Raw genomic sequence first — 17,933 nt, forward strand, 5'->3', positions numbered from 1 at the left:
TTGCAGGTTGGCTCCAGGTGAGATGGGAGATGATGAAACCCTTAGCTCAGGCCACAAACACCGAACACACCCCTCCTGTGTGTGGAAGCCTTGCAGTCACAGTTTGACCAAGGACCTTAGCAGGCTGAAAGGTCCTTAGAATGGCATTAAAAACCAGTCAAGGGATGGCTCAGTATTTGTTGAGCGATCTTCTTCAATTTCTTGCATCAGTATGTTGTAGTTTTCAATGTACAAGTCTACCACTTGCTTAAATTTATTCCTAAGTATTTCATTCTTTCTGATGCTACTGTAAATAAGGTCATTTCCCTAATTTCCTTCGTCGGATAGTTTGTTGTTAGCATTGTTGTTGTTGTTTAGTCGCTAAGTCGTGTCCAACTCCTTTGCAACCCCATAGACTGTAGCCTCCCTTGTCCGTGGGATTTCCCAAGCGAGCATACTGGAGTGTGTAGCCATTTCCTTCTCCAGGGGATCTTCCCGACCCAGGGACTGAACCTGTGTCTCCTGCATTGCAGGTGGATTCTTCACCACTGAGCCACCAGGGAAGAAGCCCTCTTGTTAGCATACAGAAATGCAATGGATGTTTTTGTCTGTTGATTTTTATTTTGCAAATTTACTGAATTCATTTATTAGTCCTAACAGTTTTTCTGTGTGTGGAGTCTTTAGGGTTGTCTATATACAAGATCATGTCATCCACAAACAGACAATTTAACTTCCTTTCCAACCTGGATAGCTTTTGTTTCTTTTACTTGCCTGATTGCTGTGGCTGGGACTTCCAGTACTATGTTGAATAGGAGGGATGAGAGTGGGCATTTCCTGTCTTGTTCCTGATCTTGGACTCAAAGATTAATATATTTAAAATGTCAATACTACTCAACATGACCTGCAGATTCAGTGCAATCTAATCAAAACTCCAGTGTTATTTTTCACAGAAATAGAAAAAACGATTCTAAAATTCATTTGGGATCACAAAGGACTCCAGATAGTCAAAGCAATCTTGAAATAGTTTGAAAAAGAACAAGTCAGGAGGCACCACACTTCCTGATTTGAAGATACATTCCAAAGCAACAATCATTAGAATAAACATATAGACTAATGGTACAGAGTTTAGAGCCCAGAAATAAATCCATGCTGGCCTGGTCAACGGAGAGGGAGTGGATACAGACAAAGATGCCAGGAAAACAACATGGGGAAAGCATGGTCTCTGCAAGTGATGCTGGGAAAACTGGATAGCCACATGCAAAAGAATGAAATTGGACTCTTATACTATACAAAAATAAACTCCAAAATGGATTAAAGACTTATAACACAACACCTGAAACTGTAACTCCTTGAAAAACACATATGGGAAAAGTCTCATGACATTAGTCTCAGCAGTGATTTCATGGATATGACACCAAAATCACAAAAGCAGAAAGAGACAAGCGGGGCTACATCAAACTAAAAAGCTTCTGAACAGCAAAGCAAACAATAGAGTGAAAAGACAACCTACAGAATGGGAGAAAATATTTGTAAACCATGCATCTGACAATGTTCAAAAAAACAGAAGGAGCTCCTACAACCCCAAAGCAAAGGAAGCTAATAACCGGAATTTTAAAATAGGCTAAAGATTTGAATAGACATTTTTCCAAAGACGACATAACAAATGGTCAACAGGTATATGAAGAGATGCTCAAGGTCACTAATCATCAAGGAAATGCAGGTCAAAACCATCTCAGACCTGTTAGGAAGGCCATAATAAACACACCCATATATATAACTACAAAAGGTGAAAACTGTTGAGAAATTAGATCTGTTATACATTGTTGATGGGAATGGAAAATGGTACAGCTTCAATGGAAAAACAGTAGGAAGCTTCCACAAAAAAATTAAAAATAGAACTTCTACAGAAAATTATCCAGCAATCCCATCCTGGGTATTTCTTTAAAAGTATTGAAATCAAGATCTGGAAGAGACATTAGCACTTTCGTGTTCAGTGCAACACTATTCACAGCATCCAATGTGGAAATAGTCTAAATGTACAGTGACAGATAAATAGATTTTTAAGATGTGATCTATACACACAATGGACTACTATTCAGCCTTTAAAAAGAAGGAAATTCATAATATGGGGCAACATGTTTGAATCTGGAAGACATTATGCCAAGTGTAATAAGTAGTTACAGAAGGACAAATACTACATGTTTCCATGTGGCTCGGTGGTGAAGAATCTGCCTGCCAATGCAGGAAAAGCAGGAGAAGCAGGTTCAATCCTTGGGTCAGGAAGATCCCCAGGAGGAGGAAATAGCAACCCACTCCAGTATTCCTGTCTGAAAAATCCCAAGGACAGAGGAACCTGGTGGGCTACAGTCCATGGGGTCGCAGAGTTGGACACGCTCTGCACACACACTGCAGCTGCCATTTATACGAGGCAGCTAAACTAGTCAAACTCATAAAAACAAAGACTAGAATGGGAGTTGCCAGAGGCTGCGGGAAGGAGGAAGTGGAGATTGCTAACCATCGGGTATAAAATTTCAGTTATGCCAGATGAATTAATTCTAGAGATCTGCCGTACAACGTTGTGTCTACAGATAACGATACTGTATTGTGCACTTAAAAATCTGATAAGGGAGTAGGTTTCAAGTTATCTTACCACGAGAAACATTTTAAAACATTAAAAAGAGCTCATGAGGCAAATATGAGCTGTAAACAGGAGGGCAAGGAGACTCACATAGTTTCCGGTCACCAATAATACTCCTCAATCCCTTGGAAAATCATCTTGGCAGAAACGATTTGTTCTTACACAATTGAAGAGCCCACTGAAAATTATTCTCCATCCCCCGAAGAGGGATCTCTGATTGGCACATGCTATTTATGGCAAAAACAGAATCAATTCCACAAAGATCTTTTTGGCTTCCGCCACGGAGCAGGCGTTGGGTATGGACGAGAATAGAATGAGAGCAGCTCCTGTTCGACTCGTAAGGCAGTGAAGCAGGAGGTTTAGGAGCAGGGACTTGGGCGGTCAGATCTGAATTCTGATACTGACTCTGCTCCCACTAGCTGTGTGGCCATGAGCAAGCTGTCTGACCTCTCTGTTCTCTGGAAAATGGGGATAATAATCTTCAGGGTGTTGCCCCAGTTAAGAGACAGAAGAATGTATGAAGTGCTTTGGACAATGCCTTCCACTGAGCTGTTATCAATACTAAAGAATCCTCTAAGGTGATGCCAAAAGGATGGCGCTCTAAGGATGGAGTGCAGAGTCTCCCCCAGGAGGAGCTCCTGGTGCATCCGGTGGGAGTGGGGACAGGACGTGGTTTCAGAAGAAGAAACTTGAGCTGGGCCAGCAGGGAAGGTTTCAGGGCGAGAGAGAGAGGCTTCAAGGACAGAGTCCAAGGTTTCAAGCTTGGGTGACTTGAGAGGAAGGTTAATTCAACAAGGTCAGAGTGTGGAAGCAAACACCCATGGGCCTCGTTCTAGGGCAGGGCAGCTCTCAGAGAGCTGGGTGTCCCCCAGCCTCAAGGGGTAAAGCACAGGCTCAATCTGAGTGAGCCCCACGTCCAGCGAAGGTGGCCTCCATGAGCCCAAAGACCCTGAGACTGAGGATTTTGTATCTTCTTCTTCCTTAGGTTTGTTCTAAATGATACTCTTTGCACCAAAGATGACCCACGGGTTTGTGTTTGACTCAGGGGCATGGAAGAAAGGAGAGGAGGGGAAGCCATGGGGGGGCGGTGCCAAAGCAGTGGATGGAGTGGGGGTCCCCATGATGCTGAGAAAGGATAATCGGGGAGCCCTGGGACTGCTGCCTGGCCACAGGGGGAGCAGAAAGGCTGGGTCTGGGCCATGTGAGGACAGGAACTGAGCAGGAGGGTTTGAGGTGCTGCTGGTACTTCTCTTGGAGGCTCTGAGGCTTGACTTGGGATGTGTTTAGTGGGCAGCCAGTGATGCTGGCCTGGGGATGGTTCTGGCAGTTGGGAGGACCTCTGGGCAGGGTAGGCTCTGTACATTTGGGGTCAGCCATCTGCATAGCCCTGAGGGAAGAGCCTAAACTTGTCCAGCACGGAGAAAGGCAGCAGCGATGATTATGGCTTCTAGAAACATGCTAGAACTGGCTCATCCTGCTTTGGAAGGACGTGGGTCAGGCCTGGGTATGCATGTATGTGTAATCAGGTGGAGGAGGCAGCAACTGACTCTAAGAATTCAGGGGTCTCCCCATGTGGCCTCAAGCAGATAGATTGGATTGTGGGACAGCGGTTTCCTCTACCAAACGGTGGGAGCCATCAACAATTTATTTATTTACCCTTCAAGTTTACCACGGGCCTGGATGATACCACCCTGAAGAGTTTAATGCAACCAACAAGTGGGTGTCAGGGGGGCTCCTCATTTCTGGTCTGTGCAGACCTCTTGGCACCTTCCAGATCTCACACCAGAAGGTTCGCACTACCTCAGGCAGTGTCAGAGGTGTCTCGGCAGCCAGGGCCAGGGCTCAGCTGCAGCCCCACTTCCTGCCTGGGGGAGCAGGTGACAGCAACAACAGGAGGTGTCCAGATCACGCAGAGGGAATGTGTTCAGGCAATCCAGGTCATCACCCCGTAATAGTGCTGCTCCCTGCCTTGAGGTGGGTTGTTGGGGTGTAGGGCAACTCAGACAAGGACAGGGGGACCCCAAGAGGCCATCTGGGCCAGCCCCCTGTCCCCAGGAAGGCTAACTTCAAGACATCCCAAAGGGATGCACAAAGCATAGCCATGGCCTGTCTTGGTACCACGGTCTGAGCTGAGGACACCTGGAGAGTGAATTGAGTTGGAAGAGGCCATTGACTGAATCTGAGAAACAAGTCTGAATTCAGGTACCTCTGTCAAGAAGCAGCTCTGGCTCCGTGGAGTGGCAGAGGCTTACGGGGTCACAGCACCCAGGAGAGGCCTGCATGTGGACCCACGCAGGCTGGAATAAGCGTGCCATTTTTCTACAAATGGACACTTTAAAAACATTTACCGATACCCTCTCCTTTCTCTTAAGATTGCTCTGTTATCTTTCTTTCAGAAACACAAAAGTATCTCTTGACAAGTCCCCCTTCTCTGGGACCTTTCACAGAAATATTTCTCCAAAAACTTGTCCCCATTCACGCCCTCACCTCCCGACTCCCCAGTGTGTGTTCACTCCGCGGACACCATGGCGCCCCTCCCTGTTGCCAAGCCCAGGCTGCTTTCCTGCCCTGGTCCCACTGATTCCCCAGAGGTTGCCCCCACCCCCACCCCCACGCCTTGGGATCAGCTGCTGAGGGTGGGTGGGGCCAGCACCTGGGAAGTGTGGGCTGACCCGTCCCTGCTGGATGAAGCCCTGTGCTGATCGCCCCTTCTAGCTTGTTTCCCGCCTGTCAGCCTCCTCCACCTCCTCCTTCTGTCTCAGCCGCCCCCACCCACCCCTGGGTGTGTCCCCAGCAGCAGGTACAGGTCGACACCATGTCCCCAGGGCTGACCTCTTCCAGATCATCAGACAACTGTACTTGAGCAATGCAGACAGAGAGCTGCCTGAGGATGGCCAACGGGTACCCAAATCCCTGGTTTTCACCCCCAATCTATTTATTTCTCTTCAGGAAATGGTGTCGGCAGGCTGATAAATGAGGACCCCACACGGCTTCCTCCCTCCTGGGTATCGCACATCAGCAAGTCCTCTTGGTTCTAGCTCAAAGATATAACTGGAATCTCAATGGCCTTCGTCCTGTTCCCTTCTCATTGCTGTGTTCTGAGCCACAAGGCCCTCACTGGACACATCAAAAGCTTTCATGTTTGTCTCTTCAATTCTACCCCAGAGAGCCACCAAGGGTGACCCTCCAAAGTGGATTACAGTACCTGGTAGGACACAGTCCCCCACTGACTTCTTGCTTCTTAGAAGTTTCCTGATCACCCTCATTTTCCTCTTTTTCAGAGCCATGTAGAAGCAACTATTTTTTAAAACAAATAATTTAGCGGTAAGCCCATCCAGCCCAAGATCTATTCACTCAGATAACAATATTTTCTGTAGACTTGCATTCCGCTGACCGTGTTCTAGAGCATGAACGGACGACAGTCCGAGTTCCTAATACTTTCCTTTGGGGAACTATTTCCTTTCACGTAAACTCAATAAACAAAAACCTGGCTAGAGTAAACAGAAGCACCGGGGGAGTTCCGTTTCTCTTAACCAAGTGATTGATCACTTTACATGGCTCGAGCCTTGTCGCGTTCCAGGCACGCGGGAGCAGGAGAGGCGCGTGGTCAGGGCCGGGCAGCGGCTTACCTCCCTGAGGCAGGTGTAGATGGGACAGACCAGCACGCGGAAGGGCTCGCCCGTGCTGCTACGCATGGTGCCGAAGACCTCGCACAGGAAGGTGATGAAGCCCAGCCAGCGCTCCACGTCCTGCTGCTGCAGCTCCTCCCGCACCGTGAAGTCCTTCTGCGGAGGCACAAGAGACCCTGTCAGCCGCGAGAGGCCCGGGGACCACCCCACTCCACCAGGGCGCCTCCCGGCTAAGGCTGGGCCCGCGAGCAACTGGTAAACCCTGTGATTGCCCAAGGAGGCGGCTTCCCCCGTGGCTGAAGCGTGAGGACTCGCTGGTGGGCAGAAAGACCACCTTGACCTTTGGCCATGGCACCTCTTCTTCAGTGTCCCCACATTGAGGAGCCCCGGCAGCCTTTCCTTGGGCCTCCCAGGAGGCGCGAGTGGTAAAGAACCTGCCTGCCACTGCAGGAGAAGTAAGAGACTCGGGTTCAATCCCTGGGTCCAGAAGATCCCCTGGAGGAGGCCATGGCAACCCACTCAGCATTCTTGCCTGGAGAATCCCACGGACAGAGGAGCCTAGGAGGCTACAATCCATAGGGTCACACAGAGTCGGGCACGACTGAAGCGACTTAGCACACATGCATGGCCTTGCCTCACTGACCCAGATACCGAGGTGGAGGGAATGAGATAAACGGGAGACAACACCTTTCCCAGTCATCACCTCCTCCCCGTGGCTAACTATCTCCTTTGCTAACCTCCACATCATGCCCTTGCAACAGGCAGGGTGACCATACATCCAGCAGTGGGCATCTTGGCCGCAGCACTGGGCTGCAGAAAGAAAAACTAGAAGCATTCATTCATTCATCCTCCTTAAAGATATCAGTGCATCACTGCATGCCAGGCACTGTTCTAGAGGGTAGAATAAGACATGTTCATTCATAACTGTGACATAAGACAGAAGATACTAAAAGCCAGTGTGTGTGTGTGTGTGTGTGTGTGTGTGTGTGAGTGAGAGAGAGAGAGAGAGAGAGAGAGAGAGGTGGATCCAGGTAAAAAGACTTCGGAGGAAATCTGAGGTAGGAGTTATTCCTTCCAAATGGAAATCAGCACCTTGGAAGAGTTAGGATTCTAACCTGGGGACTGGGGGTATTTCAGGTGGAGCGATGACAACAGGCAAGGCGTGGGGAGGGTAACGGGCGTTTGGGAAACAGAGAGGTATTTGCCAGTCTGTCCCCAGTGTCAGTGGGCTTCCCTGGAGGCTCAGTGGTAAAGAACCTGCCTGCCAAGGCAGGAGACTCGGGTTCAATCCCCGAGCTGGGAAGATCCCCTGGAGAAGGAAATGGCAACCCACTCCAGTATTCTTGCCTGGGAAGTCTCACAGAGGGAGGAGACTAGTGGGCTACAATCCATGGGGTCACAAAAGAGTCAGACATGACTTAGCGGCTAAATAATAACAATCACCCCAGCGTAGGTGAGGTGGAGAGGAAAATGGGGCCAGGGTGGGGAAAAAGAAAGCTGGGGCTAGAGTGTGGATAACCGAAGCCAGCCAAGGAGTCGGGTTCCGTGTGCTGGTTGATAGGGAAGGTTTTGGGGAATCACTGAAACGCCATCATCATACCTTGTGCTGTTTAGAAGGTTAATATGGCATTGGTGTGGAGACCAGAAAGGAGGCCAGTGCAAAAGTCCAGACAGAATGAAATAAAAACCTGAACTCTCTGGCAGTTGAAAGATAAGAATCTGTGGTAGGTTAGGTTATGTTCAAGATATATTTCCCCTTTCCCTTTGTCTTTGTGTTAGCCGTGTGACTTGCCTTGGTCAGTAGAAAGAGGCAGAAATGACAGGGTGTCAGTTCTGATCTCAAGCCTTAAGAGGCCTTAAGTATTTACAGTTACTCGCCTATGCTTCTTCCATCATTGTGAGAAGACCATCTGTGGGCTGGCCGATGGTCCCAGGAGGAGGATGAGAGAAACATGGAGGGCCCCACCCAAATCTAACCTAGATCAGGTAACTCCCAGCCAACGTGCATACACGTCATCTTAATACTTATTACCGTGTGCCACGGAGATTTCTGTGGTTGGTCATTGAGCAGCAATAGCTGATTGATACAGGATTGTAACTGAAACTCCTGTGGTTGTTTGTTAAGGGGCAGTAGCTGACTGATACAAGATTGGTACAAGAGACCGTGTCAAGGTAAATAGTACTTGCTAAGTGGTGAGCTGTGGATGTGATGGGAAGGAAAGATTCAAAGACAATAAATAACAAGATTCTGGCTCTGGATGATTGTTCCGCCAAAAGAAATAGAACCCAGGAGGTAACAGGTTGTAGAGTGTGACACCAGTCATTCCCACAGTCCAGCACCCCTGCCACGGCTTCTTTTGGCTGATCATTCTCCTCAGTGCTGAATCTCAGAATCTCCAGTGATGGAAGGTCCTCTTGGATGACTTGGTTAATGCCTGTCCCTTGTGTGTGATGAAAGTGCTATCGAGAAACCTAAAAGGGCATATGGGGCCTCAGGTGGCAAATCGGGGGCTGGATGAGAGCCCCTTAATTGTACTGTCTCATTTAATTGTCACAACGATCCTGTGAGGCAGGTCCTGTTATGGCCCCATTTTATAGAAGGTGAAGCTGAGGCCAGAGAAATTATGCAACTTACCCATGGCCATGGGGTGATGGCAAAGTCGGGATTTGAACCCAGGGTCTACCTGCTCTAGATACCAATTTTTTTTCCTTCCTTTTAATGATGTTTTAAGTTGGAATAGTATATCAGAGCCCAAGCTCTTATTCACTTTCCAAGTTTGAACCTTCCATGAAGCCATCAATCCAGACTGCCCCTGGGGGTCCACTCACCCACAGATCTGATGGGCCTCATGCCCACCTCTCAGGCTTCCCGCCTTGCCACCCTCTTCCCACTGAAATGTCTACCTGTATACAAATTGGGAAAGGAGTACATAATGGCTGTATATTGTCACCCTGCTTATTTAAGTTATATGCAGCATACATCATGAGAAATGCTGGACTGGATGATGTACAAGCTGGAACCAAGATTGCTGAGAGAAATATCAATAACCTCAGATATGTAGATGACACCACCCTTACGGTAAAAAGCAAAGAGGAACTGAAGAGCCTCTTGATGAAAGTGAAAGAGAAGAGTGAAAAAACTGGCCTAAAACTCTACATTCAAAAAACTAAGATCATGGCATCCAGTCCCATCACTTCATGGCAAATAGATGGGGAAACAATGGAAACAGTAAGAGACTTTATTTTCTTGGGCTCCAAAATCAATGCAAATGATGACTGCAGTCATGAAATTAAAAGACACTTACTCCTTAGAAGAAAAGCTATGACCAACCTAGACAGCATATTAAAAAGCAGAGACATTACTTTGCCGACAAAGGTCTGTGTAGTCAAAGCTATAGTTTTTCCAATAGTCATCATATATGGAAGTGAGAGTTGAACCATAGAGAAAGCTGAGCACTGAAGAATTGATGCTTTTGAACTGTGGTGTTGGGAGAGGACTTTTGAGAGTCCCTTGGACTGCAAGGAGATCCAACCAGTCAATCCTAAAAGAAATCAGTCCTGAATATTCATTGGAAGGACTGATGCTGAAGCTGAAGGTCCAATACTATGGCCACCTGATGCGAAGAACTGACTCATTGGAAAAGACCCTGATGCTGGGAAATATTGAAGGCAGGAGAAGGGGGCAATAGAGGATGAGATGGTTGGATGATATCACCAACTCTATGGACATGAGTTTGAGTAAGCTCTGGGAGTTGGTGATGGACAGGCAGGCCTGGCGTGCTGCAGTCCATGGGGTTTCAAAGAGTCAGACACGACTGAGTGACTGAACTGAATTGATAAAACCGTGGTCTGCCAGAAATCCCAAAAGTAGTTGGGATCTCTTCACTAGTACAGAATCCGGAATAGGCAGCTTCCACAGGGGCTTCCCTGTAGTGTTCTGGTTAGTTGGGAATGAACGAATGACTTTGCCTGCTGCCCCAGACCCTGCAATGGTGTCACATTCTACAGCCTGTTCCCTCTTGTGTTCTATTTCTTTTGGTGACACAGTCATCCCGGGGTGCTGTATCGCTGGCCTCAAAGTCGTGAGACTTTTGGTGATTCCGTCTTCTTAACTGCTGCTCATCCACTAGATCTTTACGTGGTCAGAGCAGGGGCAGGCATTTCCATTCCCATTTTAGAATGGGGGAAGCTCAGGTACAAAGAGCTGAAAGGACTTGACTAAGGTCATCAGTACATCACTTGAATGAGAACCTAAGCCCATCCATTGCGCTCTGCTCTGAGCTAATGTTCTCAGCCCTGCTTGCTCACCGGAGGAACTCTGAAGCTACTGATGTTTGAAGCACCCCCCAGAGAGGCTTGTGTCATGGGCCAGAGTGGGTCCAGGACACTGGTATATTTTGAAAGCTCCCCAAGTGATTTCAATGTACAGCCATCGCTGAGAACCACAATACTAGGCCTTTAAAATGTGCCAACGTGGGAGTTAAAACAGTACCCAAGACACCCTTTCTCCATCTCCCATAAAAATGCCTGTGAAGGCAGACATAAGTCCCATAACACTAAGAAGGAAGATCACAGCTCACTGCAGGGTCCTTATCATGAACTAAAATGCTGTCACCAAGAGACTGTACTTACCCTGAGCAGTTTGGCCCCCTACCCATAAGACCCAGGCAGGGGTGAGATGGGGAGGGAGCTTAAACTGCAGCCCTCCCTCTGTCTGGCTCTGGTCGGGAGGCAACGAGCTTGTGACTACCAACAAGACCCTGCGCCTGTGCAGCACGGCAGCTCCCATCAGCACTGCTCGGACTCATTGGGATCCAGGGGCAGAAGGAGATGAGGAGGGTCCCTGAGTCCTCAGAGGCACGCTGTTCTCAAGCAAAGCCCTCTGGGGAAGGAAAAGCCTCGGGACAGTGCAAACCCGGGACTGGAGCTTTTACACGATTACATCCAATCACAGAACAACAGCCTGACTCAGTTTCCTCCTGATAATTAGTGGCATGGAGAGAGGATTCTGTTTGGGGCTAGCAGAGCTCCTTAGAAGACTGAACGCCTGCTAAATATGGGAAACTGAATGTGGGATGAAGCCACCAGCTTCAGGTCTGAGGGGAGACGCCACTATTGAGGCACACGCTGAGCAACTCTAAGGATGATCCGCACGGCGAACGCCAGAACCAAAGCTAGCCTTTCTCACTCAAGCGTAAGGGAGGAGAAAAGAAATACGGCATCTGTGCGAAAAGTCCCGCACTGCAGAATAGGGGAGCCTTATTTTGAAAACCTAAGGGAAAATGCAAAACTCTAAAAATGTCAACTACAATAAACCAAAGATAAATGAAATAAAAAACCCAAGTACAAACATGTGGGATTGTATGTCTGTTAAGAACAACAACATGGATCCTGTGACATGTGATTAGATTAAAAAAAACCAAACAAAAACCTTAGGCTGAGATGACGCGTGGAACTGGAACTGGGGATAGGAGAGAACCAAAGGAAGTAGAAAATCCACAGCAAAATGAAATGCACACTGGAGGCAGGAAAGGATAGAATGGATGCTGCAGAAAAAGCGGAACATGAGACAGACTTGGAAAATAAATAGATAAAAACAAGCAAGGAGGAAAAGGACAGGGAAGAGAGGGTGGACATGAATTATAGAGCTTTTCAGAAAGGACATCAGAATACATGGAATGAAGAGAGAAAAACTTTAAGTTGAAAACAAACAAAAACACTCCAAAAGAGCTGTCTCTTCAGGCAAAAAGGGTTCACAGTGTTCCAGAACCCCACTATTTATACTTAACATGAGAACTTCTTTTTTAATTTCAAGGAAAAAGAAAAATTCTAAAAAGAGCTCTGAAGAAAAAAAAGAAAAATCCTAGGTTTCCTACAAAGGAACAAAAATATGGTTGGCAGTATTACTTCTATAATTGATGTTAAAATTCAGAGACACTGAGGCAAGTTCTTCACATGTTTGAGGTGAAAAGAACACATTTAGCTATGAGTGAAAGCAAGACAAAGACATTTTACACAAGCAAATGTTTTTTAAAACTCCCACCCACATACTTATCTTTAGCAAAAAAATTAATGTTGTAGCGGCTATAGAAAATAGTATAGTGAGTCCTCAAAAAATTAAAAATAGAATTATCAGTATGATCCAACAATTCCACTTCTGGGCATATATTACAAAAGAATTGAAAGTAGAATCTTGAAGAGATATTTGCACACTCGTGTTCATATTAGCCAGCATTATTCATAATAGCCAATAGGTGGAAGCAATTCAAGTGTCCACTGACAGACAAATGGATGAAGGAAATGTAGTATACACATACAATAGAATACTTTTCCATCTTGGAATATTCTGACACATGCTACAACACGGATGAACCTTGAGGTTATTATGCTAAAGTGAAATAAGCTAGTTGCAAAAAGACAAATACTGTATGATTCCACTCATCTAGATATCCAGAATAGTCAGATTTATAGAAACAGAAAATAGAATGTTGGCTGCCACAGGCTAGGAAAACGGGGCAATAAGGAGTTGTTTAATGGTTTAGAATTTTGGTTTTATAAGATTAAAAAATGTTGGGGGTTGATTACATAACAATATGACTACACTTAACATGACTGAACTGTACACTCAGAAAATGGTTGACATGATAAACTTTATTACTATAATTAAAGATGAAAATTGAAAGCTCTCTTGAATGTATGAGAACATGCTAAGTTGCTTCAGTGGTGTCTGACTCTTTGCGACGCTATGGACTATAGCCCCCCAGTTTCCTTGGTTCATGGGATTCTCTAGGCAAGAATACTGGAGCAGGTTGCCATTTCTTTCTTCGGGGGATCTTCCCGACCCAGGGATCAGACCCATGATTCTTAGGTCTCCTGCTTTGAATGCATGGTCCAGCCACAAAAAGATGTATTCCTCAACTCTGAGAAAATCATGGTATAGAAGGACCAGGAGTGAAAACTTGAAACCAGATAAAAAGTTAAGTCATAGTAAATAATTATAATTTGGGTCATAAGATTGAGTCAAAATCCAGCAATAATCCTCAAGACAGAGCTTCCCTAGTGGTCCAGTGGTTAAGAACCCACCTTGCAGTGCAGGGAACACTGGTTCAATCCCCAGTCTGGGAAGATCCCACATGACACAGAGCAAGTACGCCTGGGAGTCGCAGCTACTAAGCCTGAGCTCTAGAGCCTGTGAGCTGCAACAAGATAAGCCTCTGCAACGGGAAGCCCACATGCTGCAACTAGAGGGTAGCCCCCACCTGTGGCAACTAGAGAAAGCCTGCATGCAGCAACAAAGACCCAGTGAAGCCAAAAATAAAACTAAATAAAATTACATATAAAAAAATCCTTGAGAGAGAAGATATTTCATAATTAAACATAATCTGAATAAAAAGTTCATAGTAGAAGTAGTAACCTAATAATCCAATTTAAATCACTAAAGACTGATGAATACAGGTGGGAAAAGTACAGAAGGTTGTAAAGCACACAAGATTTAATAATTTAGACCATTAAGATCCACACGTTATTGCTACTTTCATAAGTGTAATAAGTGAGAAATAGACATAAAAGTCTCCTTTTAAAAATACTAAAACATTGGTAGCCACTAGCAGATATAAAGTAAAATTAAAATATGAGTACAATCAGGCTTTCCCGATGGCTCAAGCAGCAAAGAAACCACCTGCAATGCAGGAGATGCAGGAGACATGATTTGATCCCTGGGTCGGGAAGATCCCCTGGAGCAGGAAACGGCAACCCACTCCAGTATTCCTGCCTGGGAAATGGGAAATCCCATGGACAGAGGAGCCTGGTGGGCTACGGTCCGTAAGGTTACAAAGACTCAGACATAGCTGAGTGACTGAGCATGCATGCACGCGTAAAATCAAAGTCGTTTTCAAGATAACATTCATTAAGTAAAATAAAAATTATATTTATATAGATAAGAATAATAGTCCATAATAGATAACATTATATACTGTGTAGTGCAGACTCAACATACATAAAACACAAGCTGTTAAACATAAAATGATGCAATGAGGTGGGATGGAGGTTCAAGAGGGAGGGGAAATACATATACCTATGACTGAGTCATGTTGATATATGGCAGAAACCAGCATAATATTGTAAAGCAATTACCCTCCAATTAAAAGTAAATGCATTTAAAATTTAAAAAATCATCTTAGAAAATGAAAATCATTTGAGAAAACTGCTTGATACCGATGGCTTTTTCTTGAGGACTAGTTCCCTGACGGAAATGGCAGGAAAGTCATCAGCCAAACCATTTATAAGAAAGAGGGAGAAAGAATAAAAAACAAACAAAAAAACATAAAAAGATAGGTAGTAATGGAAAATGAAATCACTAGAATTCTTTCAATTATTAAATGAATAAAAAATGTATCAGATGACTTAAATAGTGTAGTGAATAAGACAAAATGAAACGAGCCTCGTTATAAGCTGCGATTCTACTATGAATGTCAGAATACAGAGACTGCACAAATCATATACTGGGACTGAGAATGAGGAACAATCTAAAAATAGCCAGTTACTTGTTTAAAAGGTATTTTCCTAATGAAAGACAGAATAAAGTGTAATCAAATGAACAGTAGATTATTTAGGAAATAAAGAGCTATAAAAACTTGTGAGATGTGGTCAAAGCTACAATAAAAGGTAAAGTTATAGTTTTGACTGTTAATATTTTGGTTATTAGAAAAGGAAGCAAATATTCCTCTAAACTGACAACTGAGTGCTTTAAAAGTGCCTCTAACAAATGAAGCATGCTGCCTGTGCAAAATGAACACTAGTTTTTAAAGACTTACAGAAAGTCTAAAAAAAGAATTCAAATGCTTCATATTCAAAAAATACTGATTGCATTTTGAAATTATGAATATACTAGGTGTAGTACAATACAATATTAAATGTAAAGGTATACTGTAAGTCAGGTTATACTTCTATTGGACAGTATTAATTTGTATATTCAACTCAAAAACCTTGGAAAACCACCAATAACTATGGAAATACATGAAAGTACAAAATATGGTTCAGGCTAGAAATTAATTAGAAAATAAAGGGAATTATATATAAAACCAAGTAAGCAGAAATAAAAGTAAAGCTAGAAATATGGTGTCCAACATCCCTAATTATCAGAGAAATGCAAATTAAAACCACAGTGAGGTATCATCTCACACTGGTCAGAATGGTTATCATCAAAAAGTCTACAAATAAATGGTGGACAGAGTGTGAAGAAAAAGGAACCCTCTTAAACTTTCGGAGGGTACATTCCCTTCAATTGATAAAGCCGCTATGGAGAACCATATAGAGATTCCCTCAAAAACTACAATTAGGGGAATTCCCTTGTGGTCCAGTGGTTAAGAATCTGCTTTGCAATGCAGGGGCTCAGGTTCAATCCCTGATCAGGGAAATAAGATCCCACATGCAGCGGAGTAACTAAGCCCTTGTGTCTCAACTACTGAGTCCACATTCCACAACTACCGAGTCTGCATTCCACAACTACTGAGCACATGCGCTGCAACTTCTGAAGATCTTGCACCCTGGAATCCACGTGCTGCAACTATTGAGCCCTCTGGCCACAGCAAAAGGGACTGAGCATCACAATCAAAGATCCCGCATGATGCAACGAGGGTCCTGCGTACCTCAACTAAGACCCAATGCAGCCAAATAAATAAATACTTTTTAAGAAACCCTAAACACAGAACTACCATATGATCCAGCAATCCCACTCCTGGGCATATATCTGGAGAAAACTGTAATTGAAAGGATACATGCACACCAGTGTTCACTGTAGCACTGCTTACAACAGCCAGGGAATGGAAGCAATCTAAACATCCATCCACAGATGAATGGATAAAGATGTGGTATATTTATACAATGGAATACTACTTAGCAGTAAGAAAATAAAGTAATGCCATTTGCAGCAACATGGATGGATCTAGAGATTATCATACTAAGTGAAGTAAACCAGACAGGCAAATATCGTATCGTTTATACATGGACTCTTAAAAAAAAAGATACAAACGAATCTATATACAAGACTGAAGTAGACCCATAGATATAAGAAACTTATGATTACCAAAGGAGAAAAAAGGGGAGGGATAAATTAGGAGTTTAGGATTAACATAAACACACTATTACACATAAAACAGGCTTCCCTGATAGCCCAGCTGGTAAAGAATCCGCCTGCAATTCAGGAGACCTGCGTTCGATCCCTGGGTTGGGAAGATCCCCTGGAGAAGGGAAAGGCTATTCACTCCAGTATTTTGGCCTGGAGAAGTCCAAGGACTCTATAGTCCATGGGGTCTCAAAGAGTCAGACATGGACTGAGCGACGTTCACCTTCACTTTCTTTTATACATAAAACAGGTAACCAACAAAGATATACTGTATAGCACAGGGAACCATACTCAATATTTTGTTGTAATCTATACGGGAAAAGAATCTGAAAAAAAAAATATGTGTAAGTGAATCACTTTGGTGTACACCTGAAACTAACAGAACACTGTAAATCAACTATACATCAACAAAAAACTGCAACGACTTAAAAACAAGACATGAGCAATATATGTTAACAGATATAGAGTAGATTAAAAAGCACATAAAAACTATTTGCCACTCTATGCTGATAATTTTCAGAGAAGGCAATGGCAACCCACTGCAGTGCTCTTGCCTGGAAAATCCCATGGACAGAGGAGCCTGGTGGGCTGCAGTCCATGGGGTCGTGAAGAGTCAGACACGACTGAGCGACTTCCCTTTCATTTTTCACTTTCATGCATTGGGGAAGGAAATGGCAACCCAGTCCAGTGTTCTTGCCTGGAGAATCCCAGGGACGGGGGAGCCTGGAGGGCTGCCATCTATGGGGTCGCACAGAGTCGGACATGACTGAAGTGACTTGGCATCAGCAGCAGCTGCCGCTGATAATTTTGGAAAAAATGAGGAAATAGGTACTTTTTAAGAAAATAAACATTGCCAAACTTTACTAAGAAAAATAAAAGCCAGAAAATACTGAAAATCAAAAAGTTCTGAATTACCTGTTAGAGGGAGGTAAGTTGATTCACACTTTCAAAAAATTAGAAACCTGTTTTGCTTTGTGAACTGATCCAGAATACAGAAAAAGATAAGCTTTTCCAGTTCCCTAGTACCAAAATCTCATAATGGTAGTAAATTACAAATAAGGAAGTCTTTGGGCTAATCTTTCTAATATGAGTAGACATAAAAGTCCTAAATGAAATATAACAAACAGATCCATTATAACGAAGTAGATTTTATCACAGAAAAGCAAGGGTGATTTAGTATCAGTACATCTATAAATGCAATATCAATAGCCCTGACTGAAAAACCAGCAGTAATACCCATTACCCTTGGAAGGAAGGAGGTAAAATTATTTGATATGATTTTTATATGTGAAAAACCCAAGAGAAACTCTCAATAAAGATTAGAATTAACAAGAGTTTAGTATCTCGTTCATAGTATTTAGATATAAACCTAATATACAAAAATCTACTTTTTTTTTAACACTAGTGAGACATTTTAATGCATAAAAGCTCATTTAGGTAAGCAACAGAAATTCTTAAGTGACATTATTAAGAAATGTGCAAGATTTCTACAAAGAAAATTGCAAAACTGAACTGAGAGATTGAAAAGAAAGCCTTAAACAAGTGAAGAAACACATAATATTCC

The 17,933-nt window shown here is 44.1% G+C and overlaps 1 protein-coding gene across 6 annotated transcripts in view; it reads right to left on the reverse strand.

The window, feature by feature from the left end:
- Nucleotides 1-17,933, reverse strand: part of CTIF (cap binding complex dependent translation initiation factor) — a 316,461-nt gene that overhangs the window by 37,529 nt on the left and 260,999 nt on the right. For all 6 annotated transcript variants that reach the window (XM_070452588.1, XM_070452587.1, XM_070452584.1 and 3 more), the window contains one exon: nt 6,247-6,402. In XM_070452588.1, coding sequence (XP_070308689.1) covers nt 6,247-6,402 — 156 coding nt within the window. The remainder of the gene's footprint in view (nt 1-6,246; nt 6,403-17,933) is intronic.

This window comes from Odocoileus virginianus, chromosome 22, assembly GCF_023699985.2.
Source record: "Odocoileus virginianus isolate 20LAN1187 ecotype Illinois chromosome 22, Ovbor_1.2, whole genome shotgun sequence".
NCBI classification, from domain to species: Eukaryota; Metazoa; Chordata; class Mammalia; order Artiodactyla; family Cervidae; genus Odocoileus; species Odocoileus virginianus.